This window comes from Heliangelus exortis, chromosome Z, assembly GCF_036169615.1.
Source record: "Heliangelus exortis chromosome Z, bHelExo1.hap1, whole genome shotgun sequence".
Classification (NCBI taxonomy): domain Eukaryota; kingdom Metazoa; phylum Chordata; class Aves; order Apodiformes; family Trochilidae; genus Heliangelus; species Heliangelus exortis.
In genome coordinates, this window is record NC_092454.1 from 73,729,286 (window position 1) to 73,750,894 (window position 21,609).

The window sequence follows — 21,609 nt, forward strand, 5'->3', positions numbered from 1 at the left end:
TGAGGCCTCAACCACCTCCCTGGGCAGCTGTTATTTTTTTCTTTCCTTGTGAGGATGAGGTCAGCATGAACACTTGAGGTTTTCCATAGTGAGTTTTAGTATAAATGTTAAGATTTGAAAACTGTATTTGAACTCTGTGCTTCCAGCTCAACCGACGGAAGGTTTGAGGGTATTGGATCACAGGACCTCTTTGAGCTCTTTCTCCATGTATTGCAGTTAAAATTCTTGCTCTGCGAAGCAAGTAAAACTGCATGTATTATTTTCTGAACAATTCTCTGGGTGCCTGCTTGACAGCATGTGGAGCTTCCATGGTGTGTTTGGGTGTGCCAAAGCGCAAAAAGTGCAGAGAGGATGTTAAAGCTATTGTAAAGATCCCACATCTCATTGTTGGGGGGCTTTTTGGTTTTGATTTTTTTTGTTTTGGATGACTGGTGGAAGTCAGAAGCCTCTAGAATATGCTTGCACACAAAGATGTTCTGCTATCCTCCAGGCCACTACAGGCAGCCTCAGATTCATATTAGAGGTTCACTACTTTATTTTTGAGAGTCTTAGTAGTTCCTTACAAGCAAGAGCAAGTTCAGACCACTGCAGTTCCTGTGTGCCATCCCCTGCTGCTGCCAGCAGCCCAAGCACCCCCAACTATTGCAGCTGTGCTGTTTAGTTCCCTATACACATATAAATGTAGATGCAGACATGAAAACATGCAAGTACACACAGTTAGTGTCAGAGATTTGACAGCTCACAATGTTGTCCCTCACCTCTGGTTTCAAACCAATCCTGAGCACGAGACCCTCCAGATGTGTGCTTGCCAGGTGCCCACCTCCCACCCCCTTCCCAAAGAGTCACCCAACTGCTCTCAGTTCTGGGAAGCAGCTGTTACATAACTGCAGACAACTTTAAAATACAGCATGGTTTATTTTTATTATTATTATTATTATTATTATTATTATTATTATTTTATTATTAATGGCAGACAGTTTTCCTGAAATTACAGGAAATAGTGCTCCTCCTGTTAAAGAAGCACTGAACTGGATGTTTCGTTTTTTAACAGCATTGTTCTGCAGAAGAGCAGCAGATGACACCAGACTGTGCAATGTGGTCACGCCAGCTGGTACCAGAAACCTCCTGGGCAGCTCGTTCTGAGTGAGATGGAGACAAAGGCAGAAAGCACTGCTCATGGGGGGCTGTGGCCAGCAAACCCCTGCCACAGCCCCAGGGGACCCCAGTGACACCCCCAGCAGCACCAGCCCCTGCCCAGGGGAGCTCAGCATTCTGGACTGGGGGACAGCCACCCCCTCCCCAAACTTCCCCAGCCCTGGGGGTCTCTGGCAGGGATGGGGGACACACTGCAGGATGCAGGGGGAGAGCACACTGGGACTGCACCAGGCATGTGGCTGCCCAAGGAGGAACCAAACCTGGGGAAATCAGGACATCAGGGTGATGTGGGGAGGGGGCAAGGGGATAAGAAAGGGCTCACTGTGTGTAAGCAGGTGGCTGGTGGCCACAGGCAGCTCCTGGTCTCTCCCTGGTGAGTGCAGACTGCCTGGCCCCCCTTAAACCCTTCCCAGCCTTCCCCAGGGAGGGAATGGGCACAAACAGAAACTGAGGAAGACCACTCAGGACATGTCAGCCTCCCAGTCTTCTTCTGGCACCAGTGCCGAGCCACTGACAAAGCAGCTGCACAGTAAGTGATTCCCAAGGAAATCCCATGGAAAGGGGTTTGTCTGGACCTCAAGCTGGGGGTCCCAGGTTCTGCCAGGAGCACAATTCACCTAAGGAATGGTTTTCTTATAAATGACCCCAGCAGCAGCCTCAGTGGGCAAAGAGAAAGAGATGAGCAGCTGCTTTCCCAGCTACCTTTATTTAGTGAGGGCCATGGACGCTGCAAAATCCTCCATGAAAAAGGGTACAGTCCAATGGGGTTCCCCATCCCTGAGCTGTCAGAGCTTCTTGGTGGCAGCTCTGGAGAAAAAGACTGGTCAGAGAGCCTCCTCCCTGGTCACAGAATGGTGGAGAAGATGCTCCTGGGGTTGTGGCAGCCCCCATCCACCCTGCTGGTGATGCTGGAAACCCTCTGATCTGCTGCCATGCAGGGCCCCTGGGAGGTGAAGCCATGCTGGGGGGTTGGTCAGCATGCACTCCATGTCAAACCTGGGAACAGGAGAGATGAGCTGTGAGCTCAGGTGCTTCAGAGCAGCCTGAGGAAGGCTCCCAAGAGGTTGATCCTCTGGAGAGGGAGCAAAGCAGGGCTGGCAGAGCACAACACAGCATCTGTTCCATCTGCTTTCATCTCCATACTTGTGATGTGGCCTCTTCTATTCTCATTCACTGCTATTCCAGCAGCCAGTCCCTGGAAAATATGGTTCCCACTGATGTAGGAGAAAAAAAAAGAAGTTAGTACCAGCAGCATTGCCTGCTCAAGGTGCACACGAGTGGCAGTACAGTGTGTCACCCACCACCCAGGGGTGCAGCGGAGGAGGTGCATGCAAAGTGGAGCAGAGCTGCTGACAGCATAATGGAGTTCATGGAGGTGAGAGCATGGAAGAGACACCAAGAAACACATTGTCAGCAGGGCATTCAGAGAGTGGGAAGTGCCCATGAACTGGATGATCTTTAAGGTCCCTTTCAACCCAAACCATTCCTTTTCTATGAACCTAGGTGACAGGCTGATCCAGGGCAACCATTTTCTCGCATTTGTGCCCTACCCTGCTCCATAGAACCCAGGTGAGTTGTCACATCCCTGTCCTTGCCACCCACAGGCACAGTGAGTGGTGGGCAGGGGTGGCAATAAAGAGGAGACACCCCTCACATCTGAAACAGATGCTGTGCTCCAGCTGCAAACCAATTTCTAGGTTAGTTGCTACCAGCTGATATCACCATGTAGGGCTGATGGCATTGACCCGAGGGAAGCCTGCCAGACACCATGCTAACATCCAAACCCAGTGGTATGAAACACAGGTCAGCAGCTCCAGGTGTTTAAAGCTGAGAGGTGAATTGGAGCAACAATGATTGGACTGCCAAGGTCCATTACTCCCTGTCTTGCAAGAAGCACCATAACATGTGTGAGTTGCTCATCTCAAACTTAGCCTCTGTGTTCCTCAGGACCAGGGGCAAAACCCAGGACTGGCACTTGGCCAAGCCCTGGGTGCAGCAGCCAGGCAGGGGCAATCACAGAAAGGCCCTGGAGCTCCGTGCTCCTACTTCTGCTCCACAGTGGGGACAGAAGAAAAAGAAAAGTGTGCATAGTGTGAAGAATAACTCTTAACAGATAAAGGAGAGAGAAGTCAGTGCTGGCTAACATACCTCACAGCAGGGTTTCCATTATACAGAATATAAATGCCAGCTTCTTTATTCCCACAGATCTGATTGCTACAGATGATGCCTTTTCCATTGCCAACAACGACAGTGCCTGAGCGAAGGCCGCTGTGTATCTTATTGCACTATGGATTTATTTTTCACATGTAGAGAGAATAAAAGCAAAAGGAAGAAAGGTCATTCATAAAAGTGAGCAAGAGGAGACAGCAATCACAGAGAAAAGAAACAGCTCCCAACCCTGCTGGGGAAGAAGGGCAGAAGGGTAATTAATCCAGCTGCCAAGGAATCACTCTCAAATGGTCAAGGCAGACTTAACTTTTACATTTCTTTAGGGCTGTATTACACAATGACAAATTTCCCTTCACATTGTGCCTGCAGCCTCTTCTTCCTCCAGCAGCTCCTGCTGACATCTCCAAGGGCTGTCTTGGATCTAGTGATGCTTTGTGCCCATCTGACTGAGCAGGGCTGGTAGGGCTGCAAGTCCAACACTTCCCTACAGCCACCAAAAGAAAAAGACCCTTGGTGTCACCCCACAGCCCCACAGGAGCTGGAGGCAGGAGCCCAAGCAGGGGGCTCAGCATGGTGCCTTTCCTCATGCTTCTCCATGTAGGCTCAGTGACCACAGGGCTGCCCCTCTCCCTGCCCACCCCATGTGGACAGGAGGAGGCTATGACACCCAGCCAGGACAGCAGTCCCAGCCTGGTACCTGCTGGAGCAGCAGGGTGGGAAGCATCCAACAGCAGCTCTGCAGCCCAGGGCTCTCTGGCTGAGCTGCCACCTCCTCCTGGGACCATGACTCTGCCTGCCCCACCTGCTGCAGAGCTGTAGACCCTACAACTGGGAGGAAAAGGCCTGCTGCTGGGACCACCAGCTCCTGGAGCAGATAACATGACTCCCAGACTGGGAGGAACAGTTTTCAGGGCTAATTCATTACCTTGGTCACATGAGTTCACTTGTCACAGAGGGTGTTCTTTCCTTAGGGAACACCTCCCTCCCCTTCATGCATAGCAATTTTTAGGCACCACCAAGGCACTGTGGTATTGGAACAATGGCAGAGGTTGCCCAGGGAGGTGGTTGAGGCCTCATCCCTGGAGATGTTCAAGGTGAGGCTTGAGGAGGCTCTGAGCAATCTGACCTAATGAGGGTGTCCCTGCTGACTGCAGGGGGTGGCTCAGGATGATCTTGATGTCATCTTCCAGCCCAAATCATTCTCTGATTCTGTGATCAAACAGAGCAGGAGATGATGAATCAGACAGCACTTTGCTGTGCCTTGGCACTGTAGGGCAATTCATCAAGAAAACCAAAGTCTAAGTCATAAAAAAAATCCTAAGAAAACCCTATTTGGACTGGATGATCTTGAAGGTCTCTTCCAACCTAAACATTCTGTGATTCTGTGAAAATGTCTGAAGGGCAAAGCTAACAGGTCTGCAGTTTCTACACTGGGAGACTGATTCCTGCTGCCCCTCAAAGAGAAACAGCACCTGAGAGAAAGAGCAGCAGACCTGTGAGGGGAACGTACCAGAACAAGGGGGTTGGCTCCCTCACAGATGTCCACTCCAGCCTCCCTGTTGGAGTGGGTGTTGTTACCTGCAATCAGGCTGCCTGCTGACAGGCACAGGAATATCCCTGAGGCTTTGCAGTGGTGGATGTCATTCCTCAGCATGATGACCTGCAGACGAGAGGAGAAGCACCTGTAGTTGTAGTTAAAAGGATGAGGAAGAGGAGAGCAACAGGCTGCCTGGGGCAGGGGTGGAGTCCCTGTCCCTGGAGGGGTTTCAAAGCTGTGGAGATGTGGTGCTGAGGGACACGGGGTAGTGGTGGCCTTGGCAGTGCTAGGGAAGGGTTGGACTGGATGATCTGAAAGGGCTTTCCCAATCTAAATGATTCTGCAGTTATACAACTTGACAAAAGGGTCCCTTCTGCAACCTCTGTGCATCTGCAACCTCTCCCACAATGAACAACACAGATCAGGAGGTAATTAAATGATAATCCCTGTTATTCATTCATTCCAGAGAGGTTCTTCAGTCCATCTACATGCAGAGCCTGGCAGGGCCTGACAGCTGCCCACTTCCATCAGCCAGGCTCAGCTGCCTGAGGAGGGAGCTGTGGGGGGATTAAAATGCAGGCACTGGCTCCAGTTGGGTCCCCCTCCAGGCTCAGCTGGGTTCTCCCAGGGTGCTGCCCTGCAAGGACACCCAGCCCTGGCCGGCTCCACCTTGCCTCAACCCCCCAGCAACACATTTCAATGACTGCTGCTCCCACACCCACCTCTGGGCCAGTTCCTAACTGAGCAAGTTTCCAGCTGGCCTCCCTGATCCCCATCTGCTAGCAGTTAACACCAGGGTGCTGAGCAAACCAGAAAAAACCAGGAGGTTAAAGTGCAGGATCTGCGCCTGCTGCTGTGCAAGAAGCCCCAGAGCAGCACGGTGGAGCCCAGCCAGGCACTCCTGCTCCCTCTGTGTCTGTGGGCACCTTTGGGAAGGCACCTCTGGTATGAGCATCCCTTGAAAAGAAGGAAGCTATCCCCCACTGCTGAGGAGCAAAGTGTTTCTGCAGGGCACAGGCAACAGCACTCATCAGCCCTGCAGGTGGGAGCTGCAGGTGGGAGCTTCAGCATCACAGCAAAGCCCCTTCCCACAACAAAGACATCCCCCTTCCTCCCCCTGGACAGAACTTTTATTTGAAGTCCCTTAAAGCATTAGATGAGAAATTGGTACCAAATCCTGGTCTGCCCCATGGAGACCTCTGGGGAGGCAAAGGGTCAGACAATGCTGTGCTGAGGGAAAACCTCAATTCAGTCTCCAGCACACATCCTCAGCCAAAACCCCTCCTCACACCCATCCAAGCTCTGCAGTCTCCCCTGGAGCAACATGGACACAGCAAGGGGCAAGGCCAGGGATGGACCCTAAGTCCCTGCATTTGTGGTAGTGGCTGTGCTGGGGCAGCAGTGGTGATGACAACCACCAGCTCCTTCCCAGGGTGGGAGCTCAGTTTACAGGTAGAGTGGGCCCAGTTACAGGACCTTGAGACACCCACATGGCGATGACAGAGCCGCAGCAGAGAGCAGGTGGCTGCCAGTGACCGACCCTTTGCTTGGACTGCTCAGCCCAAGCCATGCAGAGGAAGGGAACTGGTGGAGCAGGGGGAAGAGGGAAGGGGCCTGGCTGCCCAGCTGACAGCACCTTACTGCTCTGTATGCAGTGCACAGCGTAGGTCAGGTCCCTGAAGATGCTTCCCTCCAGCTTCGCTTGCCCTCCTGAACAAATGAATGTTCCTCCCTTCCCATCCCTGGATGATGCAGCCTTGCAGAGTGCTGGCCAAAGGCTGGGCCTCCTTGTCCTGATGCAGCTCCTGCTGCAGAGACTTCAGCTGCAGGTTCCTCTGCAGGGCATGCATCCTGGTGCTGTGTATTCTGCCCTGAGGACTCTTGGCCAGGGCCTGGCAGGGCTGCTCGCACACAGCGCATGTCTCCTCCTCCTCCTCCTTGCTGCGGTAACTGGAGTTAGAGTCCAGGGCCGGGTTCTCCCTGTCTCCTCCTCCTCCTTTTCCTCTTTCTCCTCCTCCTCCGCTGCCTGCAGCTTCTCGCTGGATTCAGTGTTCCCTGAGCTGTTCCTGTGCTGAGCCCCGCCGGGACTGAGCACCCGCAGCAGCGAGGCAGCTGCTCCCTTCCTCCCCCACCACAATCTGGCAGGTTCTGACCAGCACCGGGGGTGATCCCCCCCAGCCACCCTTCCGCAGTACCAGCGGTCTGGGGTCCTGCAGGGGGGCTGGGCAGGACGTGGCCAGCAGGGCTAGGTGCCTGCAGGCCCAGTTTTGGTCGGGACTGGGGCAGCCCTCCATGGTGACCGAGGCGCCGTCGCTGCCGCTGAACTCGCAGGTCTCCGTCAGGCAGAGGTTCACGCTGAGCAGAGGGATGCTGGACTGGCTGAAGGAGCAAAACTTCACCTGGTGGGTCCCTGGAGCCTGGATCTGCAGCTGACTGCTTTCAAAGGTGCAATTGTTGAACTGGACGTAGCCTGAGGCTGTCTGGAGAGCAAGCACAGGGTGAAATCATTGCACTTAGAAAAAACCAGTCCTGTCAGGTACCTCCCCACCAAACAAGCTGGTGCTCACAAATATAACATCTGTTCAGGTGCCACAGACCTGTGGCTCAGTGAGCTCCCAGCAAGCGGCACACAGAATCACAGAATCATCTGGGTTGGAAAAGACATTTAAGATCATCAGTTCAAACCCCTGATCAACTGCCACTGTGGTTCCCAGGCACTGAGTGCCACATCAGTCTCTTTTTAAAAATGTCCAGGGATAGAGAATCCACCACCTCCCAGGGCAGCCCATTCCAATGCCTCATTACCCTCTCTGTAAAGATTTTTTTCCTAATACCCAACCTACACCTCCCCTGACAGAGCTTAAGTCCATGTCCTCTTGTCTTACTGGTAGATGCCTGGGAAAAGAGCCCGACCCCCCCCTGGCTCCAACCTCCTTTCAGAGAGCTGTAGAGAGTAATGAGGTCTCCCCTGAGCCTCCTCTTCTCCAGGCTGAACACCCCCAGCTCCTTCAGCCCTTCCTCACAGGACTTGTGCTGGATCCCTTCCCAGCCTCCTTGCTCTTCTCTGGACCTGCTCCAGCACCTCAATCTCCTTCCTGAGCTGAGGGGCCCAGAACTGGACACAGGACTCAAGGTGTGGCCTCACCAGGGCTGAGGGATGGAGGAGAACACAGCTTGGGCTCCTGATCCCTTCAGCAGTTGCCCCAAGCCCTTGAAGTCTCTCTTGATTGAATGGGTGCTTCTTGTTATCACATCATCACTACCCACCTGGAAGACCAGAAGTGGGTAATAATCTGAAGGACTCACAAGGTTGGAAAGCTTACCTATAACATCCTTAACCTGGGCACCAGGGAGACAGCAGACCTCCATGTGAAGCAGACTTGCTCTGCATATAGGGCCCTCGGCTCCCCTCAGCAGGGAGTCAGCAACTACGATGACCCATTGAGTTTTCATTTCTGGGTCAGTTTTGATGGCTGTCCTGAGGTGAGTCAATCTTCGTGGTATCTCTGGCTTTTGTGAGCCCTTGACTTTGCTTGTAACCAAATCCTCCTGCAGAGCCTCATACCTCTTCTGCAAGGGCACTACAGGTGGTGTACTTCTTAGGGGAACACGCTTGCTCCGTTTTCTTTTCCGTCGAGCACTGGCTCGTTCTCATTGACCCTCCTCCTCTGGGTTACTGGGGGAGGGCTCAGGGGCGTAGGGATAAGCGGGTATGGGATCCTCTGCTCCCATACCCAGAGTTATTTCCTGGTCTAATTTAGGGGAGATCATTTGAAGGAGGTAATCGATTTCCTTCTCACTCTCCCTGATGTTTCTTAGCCTGCTCACCTCCTCCCTGAGCACTATCACCTCATCTTGGAGCTGTGCTACCCTGCTGAGCAGGTCACCAACCTGTTCACACCGCACACAGCCACAGCTGGAGATGCCTCCTGCTGCCACTGCCAGGCTGTGGCATTCCTCACTGCCTCTGGCCTGGATACCGAGACCCATTTTTGTGGCTGTTGGAAGTAAAGTCTTCTTTCTCCGAGTACTTACCATCACTCTAGGAGTGAGCTGCAGCTCCCTGCCCGCGCAAACTGCCCTGAAGCCTCCCCTGTTGGCCGCGCTTCCCAAGGGCGTTTCAATCCCCCCGCGGTTTGCCTGGCCACGCCCCCCGCCGCGCCTGATTGGCTGAGCCAGCGAGCTGCCGGGTTTCTTCCCGCGGTTCTGGGCAGCCGTACGGAGCGCCCCGATCTCAGGAACCCCCTTGTACCGCTTCATCTCAGTTAGCCCCTGGCCCTACCTCGCCTTTCGCTCTCTCCACCGCCTCCACTGGCCGCACCAAGTGCCGTAGTAACGTTTTTCACCGCCCTTAAGCCCCCGCGCGGCGTTCCTGGACGTGCCCGTCCCGGCACTGCCTTCTTCCCTGCTGGCAATACCTCCTCAGCCTCCCTGCCCAGACACAGATTTGCAGGCTCAGCCAGACCCGCGCTCACACCTGGCAGCAGGCACGGACGAGATGTGCCAGGATGATGAAACCTCAGAAATGCTCCCCAGTGAGGGGAGTCTGCAGCCTTCAGAGAGCTGCTTTGGCCAGCGGGCGTCATTAATGGACTCAGGGGGTTTGCTGAGTGAAGCAGCATGTAATATCAGACAGAGCCTGGGGAGCTGCAATTCCCCCTGGAGCCGTTAGCTCCACCAGCAGCAGTGCCCCAAGCACAAAGCAAAGCAGGTAAAAAATTTGCCAGAGTGCTGCACAGGCATTAGCTGTGACACCGCAGCAACCCCTTGTTCCCAGGCTGTGGTTCTCTCCACCCAAGCTGCTGGTCCTTGCAGGACCATGAGCTATTCCTGTAGAGGGCTGGCTCCTGCGTTGCTTGGCAGAGCACGTAGCAATGTTTGGGTGCTGGCGAACCACCAGGGTGACTTTGTACAGCCAAATACCTCTCTGCTGCTCAGGCAAGGCAAGTCTCATCTTACTTATAGAAAAGGCCAGCAGAAATGCAACAAGGTACAGAGGGGTCAGGACAGAAAAGCTGAGTTACTGTGCCTGCAACTTCACTGTGCTCCTGATCTGACTGGGAAGCTCCTAAACCATGATTTTCTCTTCCCAGGTTATTCCTCAGTTATCTAGCACGCTGGATTAAGAGATCAACAGCTTATGAGAGGTGATCTGGGGCAATTTTTACAGAGATTTTCAGAGTCTGCAGCTGAGACATACCATCCTAAGTGTGTTTTCAGCCTTGAGCAGTCTCAGAAGTGGCCCTACTGTAAAGAGGTTTTGAAATGCAAAACCTGAAGACAACCACACAACTACAACCTGTAGCCTGCTCCAGGTTGCCTCACACCTCTCCTTTCTTTAATAAAAAATCCACTAAATAAAAGCCTCACCATCACATCAGCTCCTGAGAGGCTGCCTTGTGCAAGCCTCTCTGAAACTGCAACTTGCAGGGTGTTGATGACTTCCAGTAGGGTTGGCAGAAGTTTGCTCTTTCAATTTGTGTTCCCTTGATGGGAAATATCCTCAGATACCCCTGGTAAGTGGAAAAACCATGGGACTAATATGGGTAGTAGCAAGTTATTATCCAGGACAGTGGAAACAGTCCAGAAAATTACATCGTTCTGGAAGAACAAAAATATCATCACCTACTGGTTGTTCCGGGGGAAAAATGGAACTTAAGAGTATCCATTAGTTGCTCAGAGTGGTGGTGCACTACACTATCTTGAAACAGATGTAATTCTTATCCAAAATGGAGCATCTCTCTCCAAGGAACATCCTGTCCTGCATGTGACTTCCCTTCCCTAAACTGTCTGAAGTCTCTGCACAAACCTGCTATTGTCACAACCTGGAAGGGATTTATAAGGAAGGAAGTGACACTTTACATTATGCCTAAAGGAATACTGTAGCCTTGCTACACTTCTATATAGATATCCAGCTGCAGCTCACTCACTAGATCTGTAGCAAGTAGCAGAGTGCTTGTCTCCTGTCAAAGTTATCACTTAAATAATTTAAATAATTGTTAAATCAGTTTCCTTACTATTCAAATCATTGCTTAACCACCATTTGATTACCATTTATTTACTACACAATCATCAATTATCACTGGATGATCATTTAACTATGAACATTTTTACCCCGCAACAATGAACTCAACAATTCACCTGCAACAGATGGTTCGGCCCCTTCTGAAATCTCTCTTAATTCTCTTGACACCTGACTTACGTACCCCTGCTGTACTGCTCTGAAGTTTAGGCAAGCTGTATTAATGTAAGGAGTCCCACGGACAAGACGAGGGACAAAGGGCACAAGTTGCTTCTGGGGAGATCCCAATTGAACACAAGAGGAAAATCGTTCACCCTGAGGACAGTCAGACACTGGAATGGTCTCCCAGGGGATGTGGTGGATTCCCCCAGTCTGGAAAGTTTTAAGTCTCAGCTCGACGAGATGCAGAGACACCTCAGATAAACAATAATATCAGAAGGGTTGGACCAAATGACCCTTGAGGTCCCTTCCAACCTGACATTCTGTGATTCTATGATACCTGTATATGGTCGTATATCATACCAGATTCTATTTTCTCTTTTTCCTTTTCTTTCCCTTTTCTTTTCCCCTTTCCCTTTCCCTTTTCCTTTCCTTTTTGTCCTTTCTATTCTTTTTATTTCTATTCTATTCTACCCTATCCTATGTATATATACTGTATACTGGTATATTACATTAATTATACTAATCATATAATATTTATATCAACAACTGGTTGTTATTATTCACTTGATCATTTCTGTTGCTGACAGCTGCTACACTGCTGACACTGTATTATTGCATTTTTCACTATGAGGGATCACAGGCTGTGAAGTCTCCTTCTCTGGAGGCTTTCCAAACCCACCTGGATGCATTCCTGTGTGACTGCCCTGGGTGATCTTGCTGTGGCAGGGTGGTTGGACTGGATGATCTCTAGAGGTCCCTTCCAACCCCTGACATTGATACCCGGCAGTAATCTGTGACAGCCTGACACACACACTTGTGTGTGTTACCAAACAAAGGCAGACTTGCTGCTGATGATTTCTGTGGCACTGGTGTCCATCTGTAATCATAGAATCACATGATGTCAAATTGGAAGAGACCTCAGGGATCATCTGGTCCAACCCTTCTGATATTATTGTTTATCTGAGATGTCTCAGCACCCTGCTGAGCTGACACTTTTAAGCTCTCCAGAGTCCCACACCCCCTGGGAGACCATTCCAGTGCCTGAATGTCCTCAGAGTGTAAAATTTTTCTTGTGTCCAATTGGGATCTCTCCAGGAGCAACTTGTGCCCACAGGCCCTCATCTTGTCCATGGGACTCCTTGGAAACAGGGAGTCCCCATCTTCTCTGCAGCTGCTCTTTAAGTACTGGAACATGGTAATAAGGTCTCCCTTGAGCCCCCTCATCTCAGGGCTGAACAGAGTCGGCTTCCCCAGCCTCAGTGTAACGATGTGGAGAGACTCAGAGGACAAATTCTCTGTGCCCCTGTGTGTCCCAGGGGCCCGCTCTGCCCTCCAGAGCCCACAGACCAAGGACCCCCCAGCCTCCCCCCCCCCCCCCCATCCTGCCCAGCCTCACCTTGTAGAGCAGGGATGGGAAGCGGGCCGGCACCAGGACCAGGTTGCAGAGCCAGGCCGTGGGGAAGTGCTGGTCGATGCTGGCCAGCAGCACCACCTCCCCCAGCCTGCCCTGCCCCACCAGCTCCACCGGCACCTTCAGCAGCAGCTCCGCAGACTCCAGGCGGTCGCAGGGCCCGGCAGCAGCAGCGCTGCCCGCAGGCTGCAGAACTCTCCCCCCGCACCCACGCGGAGCCGCCGCCGGCCCTTCCTCCTGCGGAACAGGGAGAGGCAGCTGGAGGCCTCCGGCTCCTCGGTGCTCTTAGCCCAGGTCTTGGAAGCCAGGTAGCGCTGCCTGAAGGCCTCTCCAGGAGGGGGTCTCCAGGCCCAGTTGGGGTGCCGCTGCTGCAGGCAGTGCAGGCAGAGCCGCCACCGCGTCCTGTCCAGGCTCAGCACCAGCTGGAGCCAGCCCCGGCGCACCAGGCTGCAGTGGCACAGGTCAGACAGGGGCAGCTGGGACTGGATGAGCTGCCACAGCTCCACAGACAGGTCACACACCTCCATCAGCACCTGCAAAGGACAGCACAGTGGGGGAGTGCTGGGACTCCACGTGTTCAGTTCTGGGCACCTCACTACAGGAGGGACAGAGAAGTGCTGGAGAGTGTCCAGAGAAAGACAAAAAAGCTGATTCACGGCCTGGAGCACAAATCCTGTGAGGGGCTGAGGAGCTGGGGGTGTTTGGTCTGGAGGAGGTGAGAGGAGACCTGATGGCTCTGTGCTGCTGCCTCAAGGGAGGGTGGAGGGAGGAGGGAAAAAGCCTCTGCTCCTGAGGGATGGGATAGGAGCAGAGGGAAGGGATGGAAGCTGTGCCAGGGGAGCTTTGGGCTGGGTGTTAGGAAATATTTTGTCACTGAGAGGGTTGTCAGGCATTGGGATGGCCCAGGAGAGTGGTGGAGTCCCCACCCCTGGAGGCATTTGGAGCTGGTCCTTAAGGACAGGGTTTAGTGGTTGATGCTGGTGTTGGTCAAAGGTTGGACTGGATGAGCTTGGAAGAGTCTTCCAAGCTACAGCATTCTGTGATTCTGGCATTCTGTCAGCAGGGACACGCATGTCCACCTGCCCCTGGCAGGCCCTGGCACTTCCCTGTCCCCTGCTGTGACTTCCACCATAAAGCCAGACCCCACCCCAGCATGAGATGACAGCTGCTGAGGGAATGCCAGACCACCATGTCGCTCCTGTTCTGGCTGCTGCCACCTCCTGCACAGGGTCACTCCCCACATCGCAGCCCCAAGAGGCGATGGCTGCCGGTGCATGGTGCCCCCCTGCTCACTCCAGCCCCCCATGCTGCCCGTGCCCCCAGGGCAATCCCCCTACACCCCATATGGTTGGAGACCTCCAACACACCACCGAGCAAGCAGCTTCCCTCGGCTGGGAGGACCTGGAATTGCCCAAGAAAAACAACAATGCCAAACCGGGCTCTCCTCCATCCTTCGGGGCTCCTCCCCTCAAAAGTAGCTTCGAGCAGCCCCTCCATCCTGCAGCATCCAGAGAGCAGTGCTCTGCTGCAGAACAGGATAGGATGGGCCAAGGGAGGTGAGCTGTGTGCCTGGGAAACCCTCTGCTCAGCTCTTTGCCCAAACACGGGGAATTTTACTGCTGCTTGCAGACAGCTTGACTGCCAGCCATCCTGCCACTATCACGGAGGAACCACAGAATCATTCGGGTTGGAAAAGACCTTTAAGATCAGGGAGTCCAGCCATTAACCCAGGTCCTCAGCACTACATCTACACTGGCTTTGAAACCCCTCCAGAAGCAGTGGTTCAACCATCCTCCTGGGCAGCCTGTGCCGGTGTTTACCCTTTTGGGGAAGAAGTTCTTTCTAATCTCCAGTCCCAGATCTGCTCAAGAAAGCACAGACTTGCCTTGAAACCCAGTTTCACGTTGTTCCTGGGGTCCCACTGCCTGGGTACCCAGAGAGGGTTAACTCAGTCAGCCCACCTGCCCAGAGCTGCCCCACGCTTCCCAGCAGCACTCCCCGCAGACTGCTGGGGGGAAGGTCCGGTGAGAGCAGCACCGCGGTCCCTCAGGATGCTCTGAGCCTGCACAGCACCCCAAGCACGGGCACCGCCGAGCAGAGCCCGGGCTCTGGAAGAGCGAGAGTTCTGGGCAGAGCCTGTGAGACAGACATCGTCTCACAGCTGTCCAGGCAGGGAAAGAGCTCACTGCCCCCCCTTCGCTGCTCCTCTCCCTTCTGCAGGCTTCTGCACGCGTGTTGGGCGGCACCGAACCTGACCACGGCAGCAGCGCCAACACCAAAGCACTGAGTAACCACCGCGGGTCACTGCCGAGCTGCGGAGTGACCCCAGACCCACAGCCAGACCCCAGACAATCCACGCCCGTGCTCCGCATCGCCCCGCATCTCCTCGGCGGTTGACACCAGCCCGGCCCGGGGGATGCCGCCGTGCCTACCCAGGAGGCCTGGCCGCCGCCAGGCACCCACCGCCCCAGACACCCGGCATCCCCGGGCCCGGTTCTGCGCCAGGGCTGGTTCTGCCGTGACGAACCGCGGGTAGTGCCGGGCACACCCGGGGAAGCGCTGACAGGACGGGACAGGACGGGACCGCCCTCTATCTCCGGTACCCCCGGTACCGCCCCCCCTCAGCCACCTCCGGACCCTCCGGACCCTCCGCCCGCGAAACGGACCCGCGCGCCGCTGCGCCGGGCGGGGCTGGGGGCGGGGCTTCTGCCTCGCACCGCTCTCTGATTGGCTGTCGGGCACGAGGCTGCGACCTCCTCTCACGCCCTCTCATGACGTCAGCCCTTGCGTCAGGCGGCGCGGTTGCGTCACACGTCGGCGCGCGGGCGGAGGAGGCGGTGCGGCCTGACCGGTCCGGAGCCGGAGGCATCGGGGACCCGAACCGAACCCACCCGACATGGCAGCGGGCGCAGGTGCGTCCCCAGGCGGGGCCCGGCGGGGCTCGGCACGGCTCGGATCCCTTCGGCTCGGCTCGGCCCTGCCCGGCCCTGCCCTGCTCTGCTCCTCCCGGCAGGGCGCGGCCTGGCTTGTTGCGGCGGCCGCGCAGGCGCGCCCTGGGGCTGGGGTGGGCGCGGTTCCGCCGGGGCCCAGAGTGAGCCGGAGGCACCGGCCCGTGCCCCGAGGGGCCGCGCCGGCGGACTGACCTTGAGCGGGGAGCGGGGCAGCGCTCCAGGCCCGGACCGGCAGGCCGATCTGGCAGGGCAGCGGGCCCAGTCCATCTCCAGTGCCTGTGCTGCGGTTCCGACTCGCCGCTTTGCTTTCAGGTCTGCCGGTGCCGTGTCTCGGAGGGTCCGCGATCGCTCCCCAGCATCCCCGCACGGCGGCTGGGCGGCCCTGCTTCTCCTGAAGCCTCGGCGGCACCGGAGCGGCTGCAGCGCGGGACCCCCGCACCAAGGATGCGGTGAGTCCGGGAGCGGGTGCAGGCCGGCTCGGGGCTGGCCGCGGGCGAGCAAACCCCGGCTCGGCAGTCCGGTCCCGGTGTGACTGGCCGGAGGAACCAGTGAACCCAGAAACCGGAGGTGTTGTCCGGGACCCGCTTGTCCTCAGGACATGGCTAGGCCCTCGGGGCCAGCGCCCTTGTAGCTGACGGCGAGGGGTGGGGGTCTGTGGTGTTGGTCTGATTTGCCGGCTGGAGTGTTCGGTTCCGAGAGAAACCCAGAACTGCGTTGGGCTAGGAGGACTCCCCAGGTAGCACATGTGTCCTGCATCAGTCAGAGGGATGGGAAACACTGCAGCCCCTTACCGGCTTTACAGACGCGGAGCTGTAACGCAGTGCCGGGTTACAAACGTCTTTTTCTTTATTCTTTCTCCTGAGTTTTGGTCTGTGGGTCTCTTCGGACCCGGTCGATCACACAGCAGCATTTTGGAAGCCGTGTTGGTTCCGGCAGGTAGATGGATTGAAATGGTTCTTCAGAGGCACTTCAGGTGCACGCCAGCAGATGGTGACAGAGCCTGAGGGACAGTGCTGGCTGAGGGGAGGTGCTGACAGCCTGGCTCTTTGCCCTGCTCAGAGCTGTTTGGGTTTTTTATGCTAATGTCGGGCACAGTGGGTGCTGTGTGTGGCACAGGGTACTGGTTCAGTGTGAAAGCAAGGGTGGTGTCACAGACACGTGCTGTGCTCAGGAGTGTGAGGAGTTCCTGAAGTAAGGATTGCTGCTGGGCAGGGGCACTGGCTGCTCCTGCAGGAGCACACTGGAGGTCTCCTGCTGTTAATTTCATTTTATTTATTATGAGTTTCTTTTGAGGGAAAAACATGTTTTGGCCACAGGCAGCTGTCACCATCCAAGTGACACTTATCAATGGGTTTGGAGTTGTCTCCTGAGCAGTGCTGCCCTGTGAGGCCCTTCCCCCATTCCCTGTTAGCTGAGCTGCCTGCTCTCCTTGCAGATGTGGTGGCTTTGGGACTGCAGGCTCCTGAGAAATGCTCTGACATGGTACAGGTGTGCAGTGGGGTGTGAGCCTTCTAATAGGAACCTGTCTCTCTGATGTTACTTCTCATACTGACAGAAGCACTTTGTAGACTCTTCAGATGGTATCTCCACTGGCCAGACCTTAAAGGATTGATGCAGAGGAAAACCAACCCGGTTTCTGTTTGGAAAAATCAGTACTTGTTCAGCACAGCCTGTCAGGGTTCTCTGAGCACCCTGAGCTGTTCCTGTACTGCCCCTGACGTGGCAGCCTGCAGTGGCTGCAGCCTGAGGAGCAGTTCCTGCTGCCAGGCAGGGCTGTCAGCCCCAGACACCCTTGTGAAATGGCTGAAACCTCACAGGTGCTGCTGGTGGGGAGTGTCTGAAGTGTCTGAACCACCAGCCTCACTTGGTTGTTACTGGCTCAGATCAACCTGTGGTGGAAGCTGGGATTGGGATCAGTGGCAAAATCATGGTTTTATAGAGGCTGAATAAGTAATCCTGCTCAGAATGATGGTTACATGGTGCCTGGTAATGGTTGCCTCAGTGCTTTCCTGCTTCATTTGGCTGAGCTCTCTCTGTGTGTCCTGCAGGACCTCAGGCCCAGCCAAGCTCATTAAAGTCTTATTAAACTTCTCAACAGAACATGAAAGCAAGCACGGGTGCAAGATGCTTCCTGCAGAGGGGCTGCAGGTTAATTAACTGGAACTCTCAGAAGTGTTCAGGACTGTCTGAGGAGCAACCTGTGAGTTTGATTGGAAGCTGTGGTTACAGCTGTGTACAGAACACCCCAGTGTGTGCTGGGCTGGAGGTGCCCTCACTGATGGAGGCTCTGGGTGTGTGATAACACCTGCAGACAGCACAGGGGGTGTGCCATGGGGGCTGTTCTCCTCCTCACCCTGCCCTGCAGCCAGCAGGAGGGGGCACAGCTGACCCCCCAACCCCACAGGATGGTTCAGATCCTGTGAAACAAGAGAAACTGGGGGGAGGACTGGAGGGGGCAGTGCTCTGGCCCTGGCTGGGCATGGGTTGTGGGTGAAGGATTGTTGCACTTCCCATCACAAAGTCTGTCTGGCCTTGGCTTTCCTCTCACTCCTTGTTGGTCTTTTACCCTTAGAAAGCATTTTTTAAAATTTCTTTTCAATTATTAAACTGTTTTTATCTCAGCCCTCAACTGCCTCCATACTCCCGCCCTTCCCATTCTCCTCCTCATCCCATTGGGCAGGGGGAGGTGAGTGAGGGACTGTGTAGGACTGAGTTGCTGCCCAGGTTAAATCATGACCAGTTGTTCTTTAAATTTACCTGTTGTCTTCTGCCACAGGGAAAGCTGGAGAGGGATGATCAAGATTTGTAATGCAGCTGCATGTGTTTTATTTGCTTTGTTACTTCTTTCTTCCTGAACCACTCTGTCCTGGTGATGTGTGCATGCTGGTGTGTGAGCACACCTTTCACTGCTTGAATTCCTTGGCATAAGGAGAGAGGAAAACTCGTATGAGCTTCCTCTGGTCAGTACAGTGTAGCACTGGAGGAGTTCATGTCTCCATTTCCTTTTCGATTTATTTCTGAGCAGTGAAACATGCAGAAACTTAGGAAACGTGCAGACAGGAAAGCTGCTGCTTGTCCAGTCTCCGTGACTTGAGTGGAAAACAGTGTAACCTCCTCTGTCAGACCTGGCAGTTTTTTTCTTTCTCCTTCAAATCCTCTGGGCTTTCCTCAAGTTCAAGGTGCCAGATGCTGCTTGGATGATCCTCTGGTGTGGAGAAAGCGACCCTGCAGCTCTGCTCACCTTCATCCTGTTTTGCTCTGTTTTGTGTTTTGGTGCAGGGAGGGGGAACCGAGACACACTGCAGTCAGAAAAACAGGATGATGGATTCGAAAGGTTCTGCCCCAAGGAACCCCACAGAATACCTGAGCACTGAGCTGCTGGCCACTGCTGGCAAACATTATCTGTGTGGCTACTGCGCTGCCTTCACCAACATCGCCGTCACCTTCCCCATCCAGAAGGTGCTGTTCCGGCAGCAGCTCTACGGGCTGAGAACCAAGGATGCTGTGCTGCAGCTGCAGAGGGATGGCCTCCGCAACCTCTACCGCGGCATCCTGCCCCCCCTGCTGCAGAAAACCACCACCCTGGCTCTCATGTTTGGCCTCTACGAGGATTTCTCCTCCCTGCTCCACGGCCACATCAGCGCCCCGGAGCTGGTGACGCGCAGCATGGCGGCAGTGCTGGCGGGGACCACTGAAGCTCTCCTCACGCCCTTCGAGCGCGTCCAGACTCTGCTGCAGGACTACAAACACCACAATAAATTTACAAACACTTACCAGGCTTTCAAGGTGCTGAAAGTCTATGGGCTGAGAGAGTATTACCGGGGATTAGTGCCCATTCTGCTCCGAAATGGGCCCAGTAACGCGCTCTTCTTCGGCCTGCGGGGACCTATCAAGCAGTGTCTGCCTGAAGCAACTTCTTACAGCACTCATCTGATCAATGACTTCATCTGTGGGGGGCTGCTGGGTGCCATGCTGGGGTTCTTGTTTTTCCCAGTGAATGTTGTAAAAACTCACATGCAAGCTCAAATTGGGGGTGAGTTCCAGTCCTTCTCCAAAGTCTTTGTTAAGATCTGGCTGGAGCGGGACCGGAAGCTGATGCACCTCTTCAGAGGAGCCCACCTGAATTACCACCGCTCAGTCCTGTCCTGGGGCATCATCAATGCCACCTACGAGTTCCTGCTGAAGCTCTGAAGACCCCTGTCCTCCCTCAGCTGCACTGTGCTGGGGGTGCTGGCACACGGGCTGTTGCTGCTCTCGGCCTTCAATATTTATGGAGTGTATGGTGATGCATCTAAATCATGGTGCAATTAAAACAAACTTTAAAAAAATATTTATTTGCTGGCAGGTGAGTTTACCCATATGGAGCTAAAGACAGGGTTTGGAAAAAAAAACAAACAAACAAAACCAACAAGCCAAACAAACTTGTGTTAGTCCAGCAGCTTGTTCTCTATCACTCCCTAAATTTGTTAACGCTCCGTGTTGGAATGTGCTCCGCTGTCCACTGTGTAGAACATGAAAATTAAGGAGGGGCTGATGAAAATGTATTTCCTTGCCTGTCAGACTTCAACATCTTGGTTTAAAAAACAGATTTTCAGATGTTTTAGAGTCTTAGGTACCTCTTTATCATTTAAAGCTAGAAGGACAGATCCAGATGAGGATGACTGAAGTTTAGAGCTTCAAGCTTAAACTAGGCCCATGCAAACTCTTCTGCCAGCTGCTTCTGTGCTTGGCTTTAAGGTGAATGTTGGTTCAGCAGCAGGAGGGTGGTGGCTGAGTGTTGAACTGGGTTCACAGTGGGGTGTCTGTGTGCGTGTGTCCGTGTGTGCCTTCCTGTGGAAAAGGGAAGCGTGGAAGGAATGAAACGGAAAATGTACTAAAGCTTTAAAGTGGCCTTCCTTGTTAAGAAACCTGCTTGCAAACATGGAGTTTGTTCTGCTTTTTTTTTTGTTCTTGTTGTTTTTTGTTTTTTTGTTGCACTGCTGCTTTTTCTGTTGCTCAGAGCTGTGGGCCCAGAAAGGAGCTGGGCCCTCCCTGCAGTGCTTGCAGTGCTTCCCACCATGGTGGGAGTGCTTCACCAGCACAGCTGTCCTGCACTTACCTTGTCGTTTGAAAGTTATTTCTGTCCCCTTGGGGTTGTGGAATGGTGGATCACAACAAGGTTCTTCTGCATGAAATGGGGGAGTTCTGCTTTCTTGGTGTGTTCTCTGAGCAGCTCTGTCTGACAGAGTTGTCCAGCAGCACTGACAGCACAAGGTTTCTGGGTTATTGTCCACTGCAGTGGAGGTCTGAAGCACAGCTGAGAGGGCAGCCAAAGGTGACCTTCTTAGAATCAGCTGGGTGGGTAGGATAGAGTGTCTGGAGGCATGTTGGAAGACTTCTGTGGGTGAGTACTGAAAAAAGACTTACAGAAGAGTGAAATATGGTGTGTCTGGCAGACTCAGGTGTTAGCAGGCACAAGGCTTTGGGCCTTACAGACAGGGACAGAAGGGCAAATGTGACCATAAACCAGATGAGGGTCTTAACCATAAGCACTTCATTTTCCTGGGGGACTTTAATGGAGCCACGTACATAAAAGTATTTGGGATGATTCTGGGGCAGGAAAGCTTTTAGAAATTGGTATTTGCCTACATTATGGAGTGGCTATTACTTTTTTGGTTTTTTTTTAAAGAGTTTTCCATTTGTTACAACTCTTCTCAAATACTGATTCTAATCTGTGTTGAAAACAACGTAGTTCCCTACCTTCCCAGTCAAAAAAGGCTAGGCACACGTGTGTATTCTTGTATCTGAATGTTGTGATTATCTGCATTAAATAAAATGTTTACTGAATGTTTGTTACTGGCAGAATCTTGATTTTTACCAGTGTACTGTTTTGTTTTTTGTTTGGTTTTTTTGTCTGTTTTTTTGTAATCACTTCTTGATGGAATAAAAAAAGAAAAATTGCATCCTGTTCTAATGTGGAAGATTTTATCTGCTGCTTTGAGGTGGGGCAGCCTGGAGCACTGAGGGCTGGGGTTCAGCAGGAGCCCCCCACCACTGGTGACTGCCACCACAGCCCTGGGCTGTCCCTGCCAGGCAGGGAGGGTGGGGACACTATGGGTCTGTCCTGAGAGAACAGGGTTCAGCTGTTGTGGGGGGAGAGTGGGTGTGCCATGCTGCAACAGAAGGCTGTGGGGTAGTGTCACAATTGTTAACAAACCAAACC

The 21,609-nt window shown here is 53.7% G+C and overlaps 2 protein-coding genes across 3 annotated transcripts; one reads left to right on the top strand and one right to left on the bottom strand.

The window, feature by feature from the left end:
- Positions 1 to 1,842: 1,842 nt before the first annotated feature.
- FBXO10 (F-box protein 10) lies at positions 1,843 to 13,374 on the bottom strand. The gene is given in 8 exon segments (XM_071730786.1): positions 1,843 to 2,369; positions 3,304 to 3,440; positions 4,835 to 4,984; positions 6,498 to 6,606; positions 6,608 to 6,811; positions 6,908 to 7,341; positions 12,442 to 12,629; positions 12,632 to 13,374. Coding segments are annotated over 8 exon segments (1,755 nt in total). The 5' UTR covers positions 12,984 to 13,374; the 3' UTR covers positions 1,843 to 2,188.
- Positions 13,375 to 15,242: 1,868 nt separating this feature from the next.
- On the top strand, positions 15,243 to 21,353 carry SLC25A51 (solute carrier family 25 member 51). 2 transcript variants are annotated; one of them, XM_071731813.1, is made up of 3 exons: positions 15,243 to 15,368; positions 15,720 to 16,008; positions 18,687 to 21,353. In XM_071731813.1, the coding sequence occupies exons 2-3, from the start codon at positions 16,006 to 16,008 to the stop codon at positions 19,596 to 19,598; spliced, it is 915 nt and encodes a 304-aa protein (XP_071587914.1). In that variant the 5' UTR covers positions 15,243 to 15,368; positions 15,720 to 16,005; the 3' UTR covers positions 19,599 to 21,353. The 2 variants fall into 2 exon arrangements, with proteins under 2 accessions (XP_071587914.1, XP_071587913.1); XM_071731812.1 differs by having other exon boundaries at positions 15,720 to 15,856.
- Positions 21,354 to 21,609: the final 256 nt, after the last annotated feature.